The sequence below is a fragment of the Saccostrea echinata genome, unplaced genomic scaffold, assembly GCF_033153115.1.
Source record: "Saccostrea echinata isolate AGI-Se365-2 ecotype Australia unplaced genomic scaffold, CSIRO_AGI_Sech_v1 ptg000005l, whole genome shotgun sequence".
Classification (NCBI taxonomy): Eukaryota; Metazoa; Mollusca; class Bivalvia; order Ostreida; family Ostreidae; genus Saccostrea; species Saccostrea echinata.
This window is the reverse complement of record NW_026889754.1, coordinates 14,748,386-14,766,286: the sequence shown is the minus strand read 5'-3', so window position 1 is coordinate 14,766,286 and position 17,901 is coordinate 14,748,386. Positions and strand designations below refer to the sequence as shown.

At 38.6% G+C, this 17,901-nt stretch overlaps 2 protein-coding genes across 2 annotated transcripts; both read right to left on the bottom strand.

Moving 5' to 3' along the window:
• Window positions 1-3,156: 3,156 nt before the first annotated feature.
• Window positions 3,157-5,328, bottom strand: LOC133179694 (uncharacterized protein K02A2.6-like). Its single transcript, XM_061314387.1, has one exon. It carries the CDS (start codon window positions 5,326-5,328, stop codon window positions 3,157-3,159), a length of 2,172 nt encoding a protein of 723 aa, XP_061170371.1.
• Window positions 5,329-12,713: 7,385 nt separating this feature from the next.
• LOC133179693 (uncharacterized protein K02A2.6-like) lies at window positions 12,714-16,679 on the bottom strand. Its single transcript, XM_061314386.1, has 2 exons — window positions 13,306-16,679; window positions 12,714-13,212 (listed from the first exon to the last, which is right to left on the bottom strand). The coding sequence occupies exons 1-2, from the start codon at window positions 16,677-16,679 to the stop codon at window positions 12,714-12,716; spliced, it is 3,873 nt and encodes a 1,290-aa protein (XP_061170370.1).
• Window positions 16,680-17,901: the final 1,222 nt, after the last annotated feature.

Below are 17,901 nucleotides of genomic sequence, written 5' to 3'. Positions count from 1 at the left end.
CGAAGGCTTAATATGAATTAGATATATACTATTTTATTTTGAGCAATGTTTTGATTTCAATTTGTTATCTATGTATACATAAACAGTTAGGTCGTAAAGAGAGTTGAATAAGGTATTATAAAAAACATTTTTGTGATGTCACATGACAGTGTTGATCACGTGACGGACACATAAATTTTCTTAAATGTTGCACATAAATCGCATCGGCACAAGTGAAAAACGAAATTATTGTGAACGGCTTGTTATATAGATCAATTAAACGGATTCCTGGGTATACATAAAGTGCTGGGGGCACGTCTGAATTTTATTTCTTAAGAAAATATTTTACGAGAAATTCAACTTACCCACATACAAGGGGTCATTTTCCACTCTTCATCGCAATTTATACAAAATGGGATAAAATACATACAATCCCCCAGCAAAATTCAGTCAGAGGAAATATTTCTCTAACAGATTCACACAGAATATCTTCAATTAATCCTTATTATTCACTTGTGCCAGTCTAATATATATAAGATTTATATATGTGTAAGGGGGAGCATTTCACAATCTTTTTTGTAATTGTTTGAATACGTACATGTTATGCAAGAAAAAGGAATAACGATATTATACTGCAAATATTCACCATCATAACAGCCTTAAAACAACAATCAAAACACATGAATTAAACATCAACGTAAAAAAAACTACATGTGATGTGAAAGGAATGTAAAAGTTATGACACTTTCCCCGTCATGTCTGCTCAAATTTCCAATGACTTGACGTCATATGCCATTATGACGTCATATCTAGGTAGCTCAGAGAAGTGACTACGGCTTGTACACTGTGACATTCTTCGGACAGCCTTATCCTAGCTGCGAAGAGAAAAATAAGATGAAAAACATAATGAAGGAAGTTCTGACACAGGCCTTCCATCAATCACTGAGACTGGTGTGGCGACTGAAAGAAACACTTAGTGTAACTGCTAATAAGGAGACGTCTCCCCAAGTGAGCCAGTCTAATACGGGCAATAATATGGAGGGAAATTCCATGTTTGCAACATCATCTGCAACATTGTCTGCAGCATCACAAGAAACACTTCAACCACAGACTACGTAAGTGCAGTCATCTAAGAAAGGTATTAACAATGACATGTATAACGTTTCGGAACGATAACCGCGTAACACAAACAACCCAACAGGCGGTAAAACATTCACAAAATACCTTAAATAATTATTAGAAGACTAAAAAGATTGAATTTCAAATTCTTAACTTATCTTTATAATCTTATAACTAATTTAATAATAAAAAACGAAGTTATTGACCTGTATTACTGTATTTATCCATTTCCCAGTATACCGTATTCCACGCCTGCTCCTTACTCGATCGTAGAGCAGAGTTATGGTTATAGTTTCGATGCAATCACTTAAACAGCGTTTAGACATTGGCAATTAGGAAATATAGACATTTTATAAAATAATGCATAAATTCTTCATAGTTCTTCAACTGACTCGAAAGAGATGAGTTTGACATGTCCAACGGTGTCTGGTCAATTCGAACCCTGCTCTATTAGGATCATAATAAAGGCCCCCAGGCTATTATTGTTCACATTTTGTTTAATATGAAAAAAAAATTATTAGGTTACCTGAATCACACAGTTGACCTTTTGCTATCTTCAAATTAAAAAAAAAGGTCTGATGAAATTGTTTTTCATGTTCGACGCAATTGAATTCAGCCTTTCAGGCTTTTGATTTTACTTACCTAAACATTGCTCAAGTTGTTATGCTAGTGATGCACGAGATCCATGTGCTGAACCTCTGTCGAACATTCTCTGAGAAAGATGTTCGGCCGTATCCACTTTCAATACTTTTAATTGTTTTAATAGAGAGTCCATTACAGCTTTCTTTCTTTCCAATCCCTCTGTACTCTTTTCTAATCTTTCAAGATCTGAGTGTCTTCTCATAAATGACAAACAGTCTTGACTCATCGTTGAATATTTTGTGTGAAGTTCATCCTCAGTTTTGACTGATCAATAATTTTCAGAAAATCTTTTCTTTTTCTCCATATTTTTTTTTTTAATTTCTTTTGATAGCCATCAATTTTTAAAGTTCTTCACCTGAAACTGTGTTTGCCTTTGTATGTAAACATGCTGTCCTAGTTCTTTTTCCTGTAGTATAATGTTGTGTTGTTCAAATCATCACACTAACACGTGGGTCAGCCATAACGGAACTAACTTTTATTAAATGCGCAAGTGCAGAACATTCTACTATACAAACCAAAGATACAATAGATCCGGAATACATCACATTCCTCCCCTTCATTTAAGATGTACAATTTTTCAGATTTTACAGTTATTAATTGGCAATAGAATTTTTTTGAAAGTCACTAAAAATGTTACTGGCTTTTAATTTTATGAAAAGCTACTTAGCTACGAAAACAATATCATATAAAGTGATTAGAATGACTAGATGACAAAAATGACTAGAACTAATGAATACATTTGCACTTTTACAACAATACTGATAAACGGAAAAGAACCTCTGGTTCTTACTGATTACATGGAGACTATTATGCTCCCAACACTGTGTAATCAGTATAATATTCACAAATTCAGTTTCTTCGGGGCCCGTCTCTCTCTTTGCGGATAGCGTCGAACGTTTGGAGTTGGCACAGACACGGAGGCTGAAGGTTCTTTTGACACCACAGGAGTTTTCGAGACATTTGGTGAAATTGCATATTTTCCTTTAGGAGTACGAATTGTTGTTGGAACAATCGGCCTGAGATGAGGAATTTCAATATTTGGTTCAGAATTGATGTCGCTAGTTCCACAACGAAGCTGATCAGCATGACGTCGCCATAGAGTGCCAAGTCCTGTGTCAACTGTGTAAGACAGCGGTCCAGTACGAGAATGTATCTCAGCAGGAATCCTACTGCGTTCCTGTAATCTCTGGCCATAACCTTTTGTCCTTCTTTGAATTCTCTAACATTAGAGTGTATAGAAAGCTTCATCTGGTCCTGTCCTGACAATACCGTATCGTTCAGGTTTGGTTTAATCATGTCTAGCCTAGTTCGCAAATTTCGTCCCATTAGTAATTTACCTGGCGTTTCAGAGTGTGGTGTAGTACGGTATTTGAATAAAAATGTGCTCAGCTTTTGCTGCATGGATGCATTTTCTCCCTATGTACTCTTCATTGAGTGTTTGAATACTTGAACAAGTCGCTCTGCTTGCCCATTTGTTCGTGGATGATATGGGGCAGAGGTGATGTGTTTAATGCCATTTTGTGCAAGGAATAACTGGAATTCTTCGGAAATAAACTGGGGTCCGTTATCCGACACTATAACTTTAGGAAATCCCAGTTGCGAAAATAATATTCTTAACTTCTCAATAGTATTCGTTGCTGTTGTAGTCTTCATAGGGAAGATTTCCAACCACTTGGAATGCGCATCCACAATGAGTAGGAACATAGAGTTCATGAAAGGCCCGGCAAAGTCTATATGTAGACGGTCCCAGGGTTCCTTAGGCCAGTCCCAGGGATGTACCGGAGCAGCCTTTGGCATGTTGCTATGTTGCTGGCAACCACTGCAAGTGGAACATAAGTTTTCGATATCTTGATCAATTTTAGGCCACCATACAAACGATCTTGCGATAGACTTCATTTTGACGATTCCAATGTGACCTTCATGCAAATCCTGTAAAACTCTGTCTCTAAGTTTCTCTGGCACAACAACACGATTTCCCCACATCAAGCAATTCTGGTGACAGGTAAGCTCCTTAAATCTGTTACTGTATAAACGAAATCTCTCGTCATCTGCAGGTAAGTCATTGTGTCCCTTGGAAACACAGTCCAATACGTGTGATAAGATATTATCTCGTTGAGTTCCAAGTTTGACTTGTGCACTAGTAACTGGTAGTTGATCTATTTGAGTATTGTAAAATACTGTTGCCGTGTCCTCATAATCTGATGTTGTCACTGAAAGCGGTAGTCTACTAAGACCATCAGCATTACAATGAGATTTGGTGTTTCTGTATTTTATGTCGTAAGTATGCCCAGCCAGATACAGTGCATACCTCTGCAGTCGTGCAGCTGTCATGGCAGGTATTCCAGCACTGGGGTTCAGGATGCTAACCAATGGCTTGTGGTCTGTGACTAATGTGAAATGACGTCCATAAAGGTAAGTATGAAATTTAACAACTCCCCAATACAAAGCTAAGGCTTCCTTGTCAATTTGAGAGTATGCTTTTTCAGCCTTGGTAAGTGATCTGGAAGCAAACGCTATTGGTCGTTCGGTACCATCGTCCATTACATGAGAAAGTACACTACCAAGTCCATATGGAGAAGCATCGCAAGCTAGCTTGACCGGTTGGTTTGGGTCATAGTGACAAAGAACTTGCTCTGACGTCATTATTTCCTTAACTTCTGTGAAGGCTTGTTCACACTGTTTTGTCCATTTCCATGTTTTATCTCCCTGCAGAAGCTCATTCAGTGGACCCAGGACTGTTGACAGGTTTGGTAAGAAGGAACGATAGTTATTAACTAAGCCCAGGAATGATCGGAGTTGCTGTAAGTTCTCTGGTCTAGGTGCATTAAGTACAGCATTGACCTTGTCTGGTGACTTCTTCAGTCCCTCCTCTGATATCATATGACCACAGTATGACACTTGTTCTTTAAAGAAGTAGCACTTTTCTAGGTTAGCTCGTAGACCAAACTTTTCTAATTGTTCTAAAACTGCATCAAGATTTGCAAGGTGTTCTTCATCTGTTTTTCCGCTTATGATCATGTCATCTAAGACGCATGATGTGAATGGTATCCCCTGTAACACTTGGTCCATTGCACGTTGCCAGGTAGCTGGGGCAGCAGCTACACCAAACTGTAGGCGTGTGTACTGGTATAAGCCCTTGTGTGTATTAATTGTCATTAGCTCTCTGGAAGACTCATCCACTTCCATCTGGTTGTAGGCTTGTGTCAAGTCTATCTTAGAAAACTTCCTTCCTCCTGCTAGTGAAGCAAATATATCCTGAATTCGAGGTAAAGGATACTGGTCCACCTTCATTACTGGATTTATGGTTACCTTGTAGTCTCCACATAGACGTACTTGACCATTTTTCTTCACTACAGGGACAACAGGTGAGGCCCATTTACTGTGGGTAACTGACTTGATGATGCCCTCCTTCTCCAGGCGCTCGAGTTCTTCCTCGACTTTTGGCTTCAGGGAATAAGGCACGGGTCTAGCCTTACAGAATTTTGGTTGAGCATTATCTTCCAGGTACAGTGTACCTCTAATTCCTTCCAGTCTTCCGATTTCTGACCCAAAAACAGCTTGATGTCTGTCGAGAATTTTCTTTAACATTGTGTCAGTTTTCTATGTGGTCTGTTGTAGCTTCAACACTTTCACTTCATGCCAGTTCACTTTAAACTGTGATAGTCCATCACGACCAAAAATTGCTGGTCCATTCTGTCCGACTACTATTAAGTCCATGTTTCCCTGTTGCTGATTCAATGTCACCGGTACATGCACTGTGCCTAGAGGACTAATATTCTCACCAGTAAAAGTTCTGAGTTTTATTCTGGTCTTCTAAAGTGGTACATCACTGAGATTTTGTTTATAAAAGGCCTCAGGTATGATAGATACAGATGATCCAGTTTCTAGCTCATGTTAATTTGTTGTCCTTTGATCATCAGCTGGAGGATAATTGGGTCAACTATGTTCATGTTATTAACAGTATGCACATGTAACATAGGTTCAAACTGATGTTCATCATTGTCATATAAGAAGTTCACTTTTTTTCAGTCCTCTCTGTGTCCTTCTTTTTCTTTAAACATGCCCTCTCAATGTGGCCTTTCTTTGAACAGTAACGACAAGTACTGTTTACATGTTTAGCTTGTTACACTGTGCTCACCTCCACATCTCCAACACGGTTTGTGTGAACGTTGTTGTGGTGCTGGCATATGCTTTTGTGTCTGAGGTTTCATAGAAAAACGAGGTTTTGATTTCTGACTACCATTTACCTTGTGAACTGTAGCACTGATGTTTCTCTGCTCACGAAGCTCTGTTGCATCACGTCCTGCTGTCTTCATTGCATGTGCAATTTTTACTGCAGTATCCAGGGTTAGTGCTGGTTCAGCAAGTAGTTTCTTCTGGACAGATTCACTGTTAATACCACACACGAATCGGTCTCTTATAGTGTCATTGAGAGTCTCTCCAAAGTTACAATGAATTGATAATTTTCCGAGTATGAAAGCACAGTTTCACTTGACCGTTGTTCACGTTTGTGAAATCTGAAGCGCTCTGCAATAACAGAAGGCTTGGGGCAAAGATGTCTATTCAAATGTCCAAGAATTTGTTGGTACGTGAGATCTGCAGGTTTAGTAGGTGCAACAATGTTCTTTAGTAGCCCGTACGTTTTAGGTCCTATTACTGCTAAGAATGACGGCACTAATAAGTCTTCAGACACCCCGTTAGCTTTAAAGTAAAAATCAACACGATCTGTGTAGACATCCCATGTCTCGATTGATTCGTCGTATGATCCAATCTTACCGATTGATCTAACCTGTAAGCCTATCAGTTGTTGAGCGTTTCCTTCTTCACCCATTTTGTATCAATCTGTATGTTTGCCAACTCTAAACCAGCATCCTCGTCGCCAAAATGTTGTGTTGTTCAAATCATCACACTAACACGTGGGTCAGCCATAACGGAACTAACTTTTATTAAATGCGCAAGTGCAGTACATTCTAATATACAAACCAAAGATACAATAGATCCAGAATACATCACATATAAGATCATGTTTCTTTGGATCAGTTTCTCCTGGAGCAGGTTAATGCTATCCCTGCTCTATTTTCTTCTGGAAAGGGTTGTAGACTCGTCCGAGTAAATCTTCTTACTATTCTGCCCTATGTTAATTAACCATCAATACACCATGCAAAGCACTGTTGATACCTTTTATTTACATCTCAGAATCACGTGTGTATGAAGTCGCCCGCGAGGCGCAGTGGTAAGAGAGTTCGCGCTATATTCTCGGAGTAAGGAGTTGATCCTTACGTCGCGGGTTCGAATCCCACTGTGGGACGTGGAGACCGGTCCTTCGGATGAGACCGTATAAACAGAGGTCCCGTGTCCCAGTAGGTGATGACACGAAAAAGATCCCTCACTGCTCAATGGCCGTAAGTGCAGAGTATAGGTCAAAATTTGTAGCTCTCCACCGGCAATTGGTGGCGTCTCCATATGGGTAAAAAATTCTCGAGGGACGTTAAACAACAAACAAACAAATATGTGTATGAATATGGTAAGAAGGTATAAAATAACAGCAAGTTACATATGTTACAATACAAAATATAAGAAGTTCATTTAAACACTAGTAAAAAGTTAATTACCTTCAAAAATAATAATAATAGAATTCCTTAGCCAAGCAGAATAAATTCACAAACTAACAAAATGAATTACAATGCTTACACTCGCAAATAATTAATAAATTTCCAAAAGCAAATATGTTCAGCATTTTGTTTATCTACGACATTAGGAAAAACGATTGAAAAAAAACAACACTGTTAAGCATTTGTTGCATGGTAACAGGGGAAGAAAACCCCAACACGCTTTGAACTGTTACAATATTAGGAGAGCAGTTAAATTTAATATGAGATATGGTGAGGAAAATGACCTCCTACTGCCTGCTTATCTCACCTTGAGAATAAACCACAATCCACTGAACTGGTAAAATTGAAATAAATCAGAAAATTGTTTTCAAAATGCACTGACTACTTGTTCACCTCCTATAATTTAGGAAAATTTAAGAAGAAAAAAATGTGAACAATTCAAGGTGTTGTTGTATAAGATTAAGAGGCGATTTTTTTATTTATTGTAGAATAATTTCTGATGTAAAGGTGGCATCTGTTTGAGAGACAGAAAAAAAGTCGTCGGAGACTTATTGAACTCGAGGATAACACTTTGAGGGTGGACAATTTTTCTCAACCCTTAACAAGGGAGACAGTTTTGTTCCAATGTCTTGTAGTTGTCATTTTAGTGAACCATTTCAAAAAGATGCATGCTATTGACAAACAAGTTAACCGAAATGAAGCTCACTTTTTAAGCATTTGAAATTATTTTAAACATTTCAAATAATCCTGCATATAATTAACAATTATTGAGGTTTGTAACAAGTCCACTCTAATCGAATCAACGAGTTCAGAGTGTGCGCTCAGCTCCTACATAAGAGGATATAGACCCATGTTTTCGTGGAAGTTGCGGGGGTCCCTGATAGGACTGCTGGTAGCACTGGTGTATTTCTAGGGGCCGGTGTTAAGGTATGGTCAGGTTTCGGAAGGCTGAGTACCGAGTTAAATTCTGGTGGTGTAGGAGGAAATGGAACAGCACACGATGATGCGTTGATGGGCAATTCGGGGCTTGATGGAACACAAATCGGCGATAACGGGCTATATTCTAACGCAAACTCGGGTGTCGGAGGGTTGAGGTCAGATTTGATGGGTGGTGTAGGACACGATGGGCTATATATCCTAACGCAAACTCGGGTGTCGGAAGGTTGAGCTCAGATTTGATGGGTTGTGTAGGACACGATGGGTTATATCCTAACGCAAACATTCATTATGAACACAAAGAATAAATATAAAACGAAAATATGTTGAAAAATCTTTCTATATGATCTGCAATAATCTAAAATGATCTGCAATGTGTACAGCAGCAAATATGCAGGAGTGTCCTGAAGAAAAACCATTATATCAATAAATGCATATAGATTGTACAATTTTGTCATATAATTATACATGTATTTTTTAGCAACAGAAAAAAAGCAGATCCACCCCCACCGAACAAGAAAACAAAGAAAGAATAAAGACAAGATTGTCATTATCTCCAGTGGGACTGTCATTAACTCCAGTGGGACTAATAAAAAAAAAAAGGCTTAAAAGTTGAGCTCAAGTAAGTTATTATGATCCTCTGTTCTCCAATGTCCGTCTTTTAATCCATCTGTAAACGTTTACACATTTTTCACTTCCTCTCTTGAACCACTTCCTGGGCCGAAATACTTAGGCCAACAAAATTATGATTGTGCAGTAACAAGCCTAAGCTGCCTTTATGTTAGGATGTTTTATTGCCTCCTCGGAGAGGGTAAGAAACTACAAAGTAAAATACAATGTGTAAAGAACAAGCACAGTCTTATAAGGTTCAATAAAAATATACAATTGACACAAAAAGCATAATCCACGTTTTAGGTTATGCCAAAAAATGAAAATTTTGGACAGGACATAAGTACAAAAGTGAAAAATGTAAATTCACATACACTAGGAAGCACAAATAGAAGAAGTAATTTCCATAAAATATTAGAGACAAAATAGTAGGTGCTATTGTAATTATCGTAACATCTTGGAAAATATATCATGTGTACCAATCCATGTTTTAGAATAAGCTGACCTCTTGCAGCAAATAAACAACTCTTATTACCTTTAAATAAATGTCAAGAAATGAAATACTCAAAGCACATTTTAGAGTTTACAATACCTGAATTGATTATACAATGCAACAATAAAAAACTTACAGTTTGTGGACATCCAAGCCGTGTAAATAGATCTACAGAAACATGCGGCGCGAAGCCATATTTACCTAAATTTTCTCAAAACTTAATATCCGGATAAGTTTACATATGGTAACAGTAGCGTACGGATAAAATTGGAAATATCGAACACAGCATAGACGAGCATAACATGACAATGATTGTTTCCTGTAACCCGACCGACCCATTCAAATTACCTCCGGATTGATTTTTGTCTGACAAATCTGTGTTTGATCAATCAGATAATTCAATTCATAAAAAAAACAACGTTATTTGAAGCTTTATTTCAGATAAAAAATATTTCAACCTAGTCGGCATTTATCTTAAAAGAGTACCGTTAATCATTACTGTAACATCACGAATTTCCCTCACAACTTTTTGAAGTAATTTTCAACCACTTGACAACCATGTTAGGTGTCCGCTGTAAGTATCCCACTTGGTTAGTTCAGTCCAGGGATGTTTGACCCTCTTATTCATTAAGCTAAATAAATCCCAACCTACCGACCCTTGTTTTTTGGGGGGGAATGTTACAGGGAACAAATTTTTTACGCCTTATCAAAGTTCGAAATAGGAATACATTGAAAAAGTCAACTATTTTCTAGACCACAAATTCTCTAAAAATCTGAATAATAGCATGACCATGATCATCATTACTTATATTGATATTCAGTGATCCCAAACAGCGAGCAATGTAGTACATGTAATTTTTTTTGTAAAAATAGTACAAATGAACAAAATTAAATACATATGATTCAGGATTTATTTTATTATTATATGGGGAAACCGAATTGCCTTGATACACTTGTAACGAAAGACCTATTTGTCGCTGTTGCAACAAAGTTTCTAGTTAGTATTTATAATTCTCTAGAGCCGCATAAACAGACCCTAGAAATGTTCTGAGGAAATACTCGGAACACTTCCTCCAAGGACGAGATCTGAATATCACAGACGAAAGTGTCCTTACAGAGGGGGAGACAGCAAACATATTTATTAGCAGAATTAACCTGTACAACGATACTATGGATGATCTTTCCACGTTGGAAAACATTCGTCTGCCGCTGCAGGTGAAGCGGCCATCGATCTAGGGGGGCCCCAGACGAGAATTTTTTTATGCTTTCCTGGAGGAAGTGAAACAACGCCTCCTCTGTGTGTATGCTGGGAATATCGAAGTCCAGCTTGAAGAAGCGGCCTTAGCTAGGTACCACTTTTTTTACGCTGGCCTGACAATTGATAGGTTATGAATTATTTCTTAAAGCTGAACAAAATTCGAAAAAGAAATTTGTCCGCCATATTCGATTAGACTCTCGCTATATCTGAGGGCCCGTATAGATATAGAGCCGCTCACGTAGTCACTGTTCAGTGTAATCAATTGTCACCGGTGTGGACGGACGTATGCTATATAGCACTCGGTAGCGAAAAAAAAAGTTTACTTCTAATGCAGGAGAGTACGATACCAAAAAGGACTTACAACAGTTGCACAGGTCAATGCAGTATACAAACACAAATACACGTAACTGCAATTAAATGTAAACAAAGGTAATGCAAGTTAACCAGCACGAACAAGGGTCGCCATTCCACGCCGATACCCGTGACAATAAAGCAGTCAGGTGTAACGAATGCGAAGAGTATACCCCGCTGCTGATGTCGTAGATAGTAAAATCGAAAATGGCGTATGCCCATTTACTAGTCGTGTTCAGCTTTAACTTTTCATTTCGTGGAAACAAGCTGTTATGTTCAGATTTGAAAGAATTATTGTAACTACCTGCACAGGCTTGAGTGTTCTTTTAGGAGGCCCTATCTACTCGAATGCCTCCCCGAAATCATTGACGGCAGCACCGAGGCCCATTTCCAGTTACGGCGCGGGCTGGAAAGGACGGGTGTCCTACAGGTATGTGAACTTCTTCAAAAATTGTCTATATACATTATAACAAAAAAAATCACTTGCCGTACTTTCGATATATGTCTCCAAAGGTGTTCACTAATTTCAGCTAATTCAACGAACGAACATCAAGTACTTATTACTTATTGCCGAGCGCAAGGCGAAGGAACAGTTGCTACCCATTTTTTATCGACTTAGATCAGTCGCGGCCAAGATTCGAACTCGGACCTCCCGATCACGGAGCGAGCGCTCTACCGACTGAGCTACCGTGAACGGTTGTAAGAAAGGAAAATAACTCTTAAGATGTGATCGACTGGACAACGCAATGAATGTGATGAAATCAGGGGATGTTGTCATCAGAGTGCTAAAAAAAGACCTGAGATCAAGCAACATGTCCAAGGTGCAGATTCTCTATTCCGAACTCGACTGTAGACGTTTCTGAACTACCACAAGAACAACACTCATCCTGGATTTGCGAGGTTACGATGATAGTGCAAAAATTAAAAAAATTATACGTATCTTGTATTTTTTTCCAAATGGAACAAATTTAGATCATATAAGATTTATTTACTTGTGTTCACTTATAGAGATCGGAATTGACTGAGACAGTGACTGTTCACACAATAACTATGGTAATGGAAGCACTGTCTGTTCGTTTCATTAAGTTAACGTTTTTTAAACCTATACTTTTTTTAAATGAATGAAAATTATAAATAAACTATTACTGATTTTAATTTTGTCAGATCAAACAACAGGAAGGGTATAGAAAAAGAATCCAATGCAGAATCATAAAAAAATTCTTATGATCATCTTGTTTGTTCATGGACAGCTGGACTTCCACTCTGAAATAATGTGAAACCGAGAACAAAGATTCAAGTTTATGATGAAATGTCTCTATTTATCGGGGATCATCTAATTAAATTCAACATTGTTACGTTTGTTGTAATGGCAAATAGATTCAGGACCTATCTGGTATTATGAATTAAACATGTCGTTGAGACAGTGCTGTATTAAAAACACGTGTTGTTTTTTTTAACTCGTTTATTTAACTAACAGAGAAAATCAAAACATGCCCAGAATTGTATTATTTCCGGATTACTCAATACGAACTAACATACACTACACTCCTCCCTGACTAGTAGAAGGATCACCAAGAAAACAAAAATGAAATAGATTAATGTAGCAAACAGTTCAATCAAATACAACTAAAAATTACTTCACACAAAATGAACTATACAGAAACATGAGAAAGGTTCATCTCAGTAAATGATCATTTCCAGATTATGGATGAGCTCACAAATTCAGTCTGTCCGGCTTATTACGAGTTCTTGGCGGATTTCGACGTGGCACTGTTACTGGTGTACTGGTTTCTATGTCCTTTGCGCATTCCCGAGTTTTGTCAGTAGGACATTGAACCTTCACGGATGGCACAAACGGAATATCCACTGGAGTTGGATATGCGGCTTGATTTTTGGATGTATGAACTATTTGGTCAATATGTCTCCTCCAAAGAGATCCATTGACATCGACTTTGCAAGATAAAGGTCCAGTACGTGAATGGATTCGTCCATTTGCCCATTTGTCTGAGTTTGTGCGATAATCACGCGTGTTTACCGAGTCCCCATCAGCAAATTCTCGAATCACGTTTCCACAGTGTTTTGCCGTTGAGCCATATTGTTTTTCCAGTACTGTACTGGTTAAATCCGGTTTCAAAATATCCAATCGGGTACGTATATTACGGCCATACATTAGAATAGATGGTGATTCGTTAGTTGTTCCATGTGGTGTGATTCTTTATTTGCATAGAAATGAGTTTAGTTTCTTGTTTATGCATGCTGATTCTCCTGAGGCAGATTAGATTGCTTTTTTAAATGACTGAACGAACCTCTCAGCTTGGCCATTCGTCCGCGGGTGGAATGGAGAAGAGGTTATGTGTCGGATGGCATTCGACTCCATAAATTGACGAAATTTCTCTGAGCGAAACTGAGGTCCATTATCGGACACTATTTCTGCAGGTATGCCCTGTCGTGCGAATAAGGTTCGTAAGGTGTTAATTGTTGCATTGCTTGTGGTACTCCTCATCTTAAAGATTTCCGGCCATTTCGAGTACGCATCCACAACAATGAGAAACATGGCATTGTGAAAAGGTCCGGCAAAATCTATGTGTAAGCGATGCCATGCCTTTGGCGGGAAATTCCAAGGATGAACAGGTGCAGCAGAAGGCGTATTCTGCACACGTTTACAACCAGAACAAGCCTTGCAGACTTCCTCAATTGCTTCGTCAATTTTGGGCCACCATACATATGATCTGGCTACTGCCTTCATTTTGACAATACCTATGTGGCCAGAATGAAGCTCTGTCATTACTTTCTCACGCAGAATGTCTGGGATGATCACACGATTTCCGCATGTAACACATCCTTGATAAACATTGAGTTCTTCTCTGCGATTGTAGTACGGCTTTAACTGTTCATCACAATCATGAGGAAAATGTCCTCGGACCACATAGTCCAAAACTTGACTAAGAACTGGGTCACGTTGTGTTTCCCTACGAATTTGCACACAAGTTACAGGTAAGTCATCGAAATGTCTGTTGTAGAACAAATCAATAGGATCCTTTTCATCCTGTGGTTGATTAACAATGGGTAGTGGTACACGCGACAGTGCGTCAGCATTACCATGAGATTTGGTTCCACGAAACTCAATGTCATACTGGTATCCTGAGAGGAATACAGCATAGCGCTGAAGACGTGCTGCTGTCATCACAGGAAGGGACTTCTTTGGATTGAAAATGCTAAGAAGAGGTTTGTGGTCTGTGACAAGTGTAAATTTATGTCCATAAAGGTATGAATTGAACTTTCTTACACCCCAATAGAGAGCAAGGGCCTCTTTGTCAATTTGTGAATAAGCCTTCTCTGCTTGGTTTAATGTGCGCGACGCAAATGCTATAGGTCTTTCGGAGCCATCTGGGAACACATGAGAAAGTACAGATCCAATTCCATATGGTGAAGCGTTTGCAGCTAGTTTCAAAGGTAGTTTGGCATCATAATGGCACAAAACCTTGTCAGAGCAAATCAACTCCTTGATTTCTTGGAATGCTTTATCTCTCTTGGAACTCCATTCCCACTTAGTTCCTTTGTTGGGAAGTTCATGTAGTGGTCCTGCTACACTTGACAGATTATCTATAAATCGGTGATAATAGTTCACTAGACCTAAAAATGATCTAAGCTGTGACACGTTCTCAGGGCGTTGGGCATCTCTTACAGCCTCAATTTTGTCAGGTGACTTATGTAGGTCACGAGCATCAATTTCATGTCCAACATAGCTCACTTTAGCCTGAAAAAATTCACACTTCTGAAGATTCACATGTAGTCCGTAGGATTGTAGACGGTCCAGTACCAGTTTTAAGTTGTGTAAGTGCTCCTCGTCATTGCGACCAGTAACGATGATGTCATCAATGATCACTTGTGTTGATGGTATATTCTGTAATACTTGCTCGATTGCACGCTGCCATAGTGCTGGAGCAGATGCAATTCCGTACGGAAGTCGCTTGTCTTTAAACAGGCCTTTACGAGTGTTTATGACGAGTAGATCCTGTGAATCTTCATCTAGTTCCATGTGGTGATATGCTTGTGTTAAGTCCAATTTTGAGAAATTCTTTCCACAAGCTAGGGTTGCGAAAATGTCCTCAATTTTGGGAAGAGGGTATTTGTCGACGCACATTACAGGATTGACAGTTACTTTGTAATCGCCGCACAGTCTAACGTTACCATTCTTCTTAATGGCTGGGACTATGGGAGTAGCCCATTTGCTATGTGCAATAGGCTCAACAATTCCATCTGCCTGTAATTGATCAAGTTCTTGCTCAACCTTGGTCCTCAGAGAGTAAGGAACGGTCCTAGCTTTAAGAAACACAGGTTTGGCTTCTGGATCAACTGTAACTGTCCCCTTAATGTGTTTAAGAGTTCCGACTCCAGGTGAAAACAACTCCTTATGCGAGTCAAGCAGATCCTTCAATGGTGACTGCTTTGTTGAATTACTTGAACGTAAAGTCTTTATCTCCTGCCAGTTGAGCTGTAGCTTTCTAAGCCAGTCTCTTCCTAGTAAAGCTGGTCCATCATGTGGAACAACAAGTAATTCAAGGTTAGCAGATTGTGAATTGAGTTTAACATTCACCTTCATCTTGCCCACAGGTTGAATCATGTCTCCTGAATATGCACGCAGTAATTCACTGGATGGTTCAAGGTTTACCTTGCTAAAGTTTGCACTGTAGTCACTCTTAGAAATCACGGAAACAGCTGTTCCTGTATCGACTTCCATCTTGATGACTTTGCCTTCAATAATTGGTTGCACGGTTATTGGTGGTTCATGATGTGATTTCAAGTGGAAAGTGCTTGTGATGTGTAGAAGTGGTTCTCCATTACCCTCCTTGTAGCGTTCTTCAGAGTGAAATTCCTCCTCATTATAGAATAGGGAAGTGTTACGTCCCTTGTTTCTGTCACGTTTCTTTTTCATGCAGGCTCGCTCAATATGTCCGACCTTCCGACAGAAAGAACAAACAGTATTTGTGTGTCGACACTGTGATGGTGGATGGTCACCATCACAACGATAGCATGAAGATTTCTGTATTGTTGGTCGTGCTTGAGATTGAGTGTTTGTGTTTCTCACAGTAGATTTCTTGTTGAATTGACGTGGTTTAGGACGTGTGCTGATTTTGTTAACTGTCTCACTCTTTATCCCCTGTACTTCAGCTGCATCTCTAGCTGCCGTTTCCATCGCAACAGCAAGGTTGATTGCTTTCTCCAGGTCAAGGTCTTTCTCTGAGAGTAGCCTCTTCTGTATGGTTTCTTGGCGTAAACCAACCACTAGTCTGTCACGTAATGTGTCACTCAGGGCTGCCTCAAATTGACAATGTGTTGCCAGATTACGGAGCTCTGCTACGTACGACAAAACTGACTCATCTGGGCGTTGATTGCGCTTATGAAATCGGAACCGCTCGGCAATCACCGAGGGTTTGGGGCTCAAATGCTCACGTAGTGCCTTCAAAAGGTCCTTTATGCCTTTGTCTGTAGCTTTAGCTGGGGCAATTAAGTTTTTCAAATATGTGTAGGTTTTTGGACCAATTACACTTATCAAGGCAGGTACTTTATGGTTATTATCAATGTCATTTGCGAGAAAAAATGCCTGTAATCTCTCCTCGTATGACTCCCATGATTCGACGGAGTCGTCAAATTGTTCTATTTTACCGATGTGTGGCATTGTAAACGAATGAAAGTAGGTCAATCACGTACTTACTCCTCGTCGCCAGTTGTTACGTTTGTTGTAATGGCAAATAGATTCAGGATCTATCTGGTATTATGAATTAAACATGTTGTTGAGACAGTGCTGTATTAAAAACACGTGTTGTTTTTTTTAACTCGTTTATTTAACTAACAGAGAAAATCAAAACATGCACAGAATTGTATTATTTCCGGATTACTCAATACGAACTAACATACACTACAAACATCAAGTATCATGAGGAGAATTTTCTCATTAATGCAGTTTGTGGAGAATGTTTCAATAAAACGTCTGGGAACACTTTAACAGAAAAATTAGGAAAGAGACTACGTAATAAAACGTTATTGTTTTTAGTAGATGAAAATATTTGCATTGTTTCTTCTGATTTTTTCTGGAACAGCTAACACGGCTTTGATTGGAGAAAATGTACTATTTGAGAAAGTTCAAGAAATTACGAAGACTCGTAGCAGATGGCTAATGACTTTATTGATTGATCTGAAAACCTCTTACTTATTTATAGATAACATGTATGAAGGATTAAATGACATTAATAGAGTAACAACACTATTAATTTCTTTCTACAAAGTACCATAAGCAGAAGTCTCTGATGAGACTGTAGCTCTACTGGTCGGTACATATACATATAACAAAGAAAAAGTAGCACTTGGATTTGAAACTTTGCAACATGCAGCAATAAACAGAATTATGTATCTTAATGTAGTCTACTTGTGTGCCAAGTAATATTGAAATCAAACAAAAACTGTAGGAGGGGTAGCATTTTAAAGGAATTTCACAGAAATTTCTATTTTTAGTAACCATGGCAACACCTTTATTCGAAATCAAAAACCGATTCACTGAATTATGTATCTTAGTGTAGTCTACTTGTGTGCCAAGTAATATTGCAATCAAACAAAAACTGTAGGAGGAGTAATGTTTTAAAGAAATTTCACAGAAATTTCTCTTTTTAGTAACTATGGCAACACCGTTCATCAAAATCAAAAACCGATGCACTAAATTATGTATCTTGGTGTAGTCTACTTATGTGCCAAGTTATATTGTAATCAGACCAAAACTGTAGGAGGAGTAGTGTTTTAAAGGAATTTCACAAATTTCTATTTTTAGTAACCATGGCAACACCGCTCATCGAAATCAAAAACCGATGCACTAAATTATGTATCTTAGTTTAGTCTACCTGTGTGCC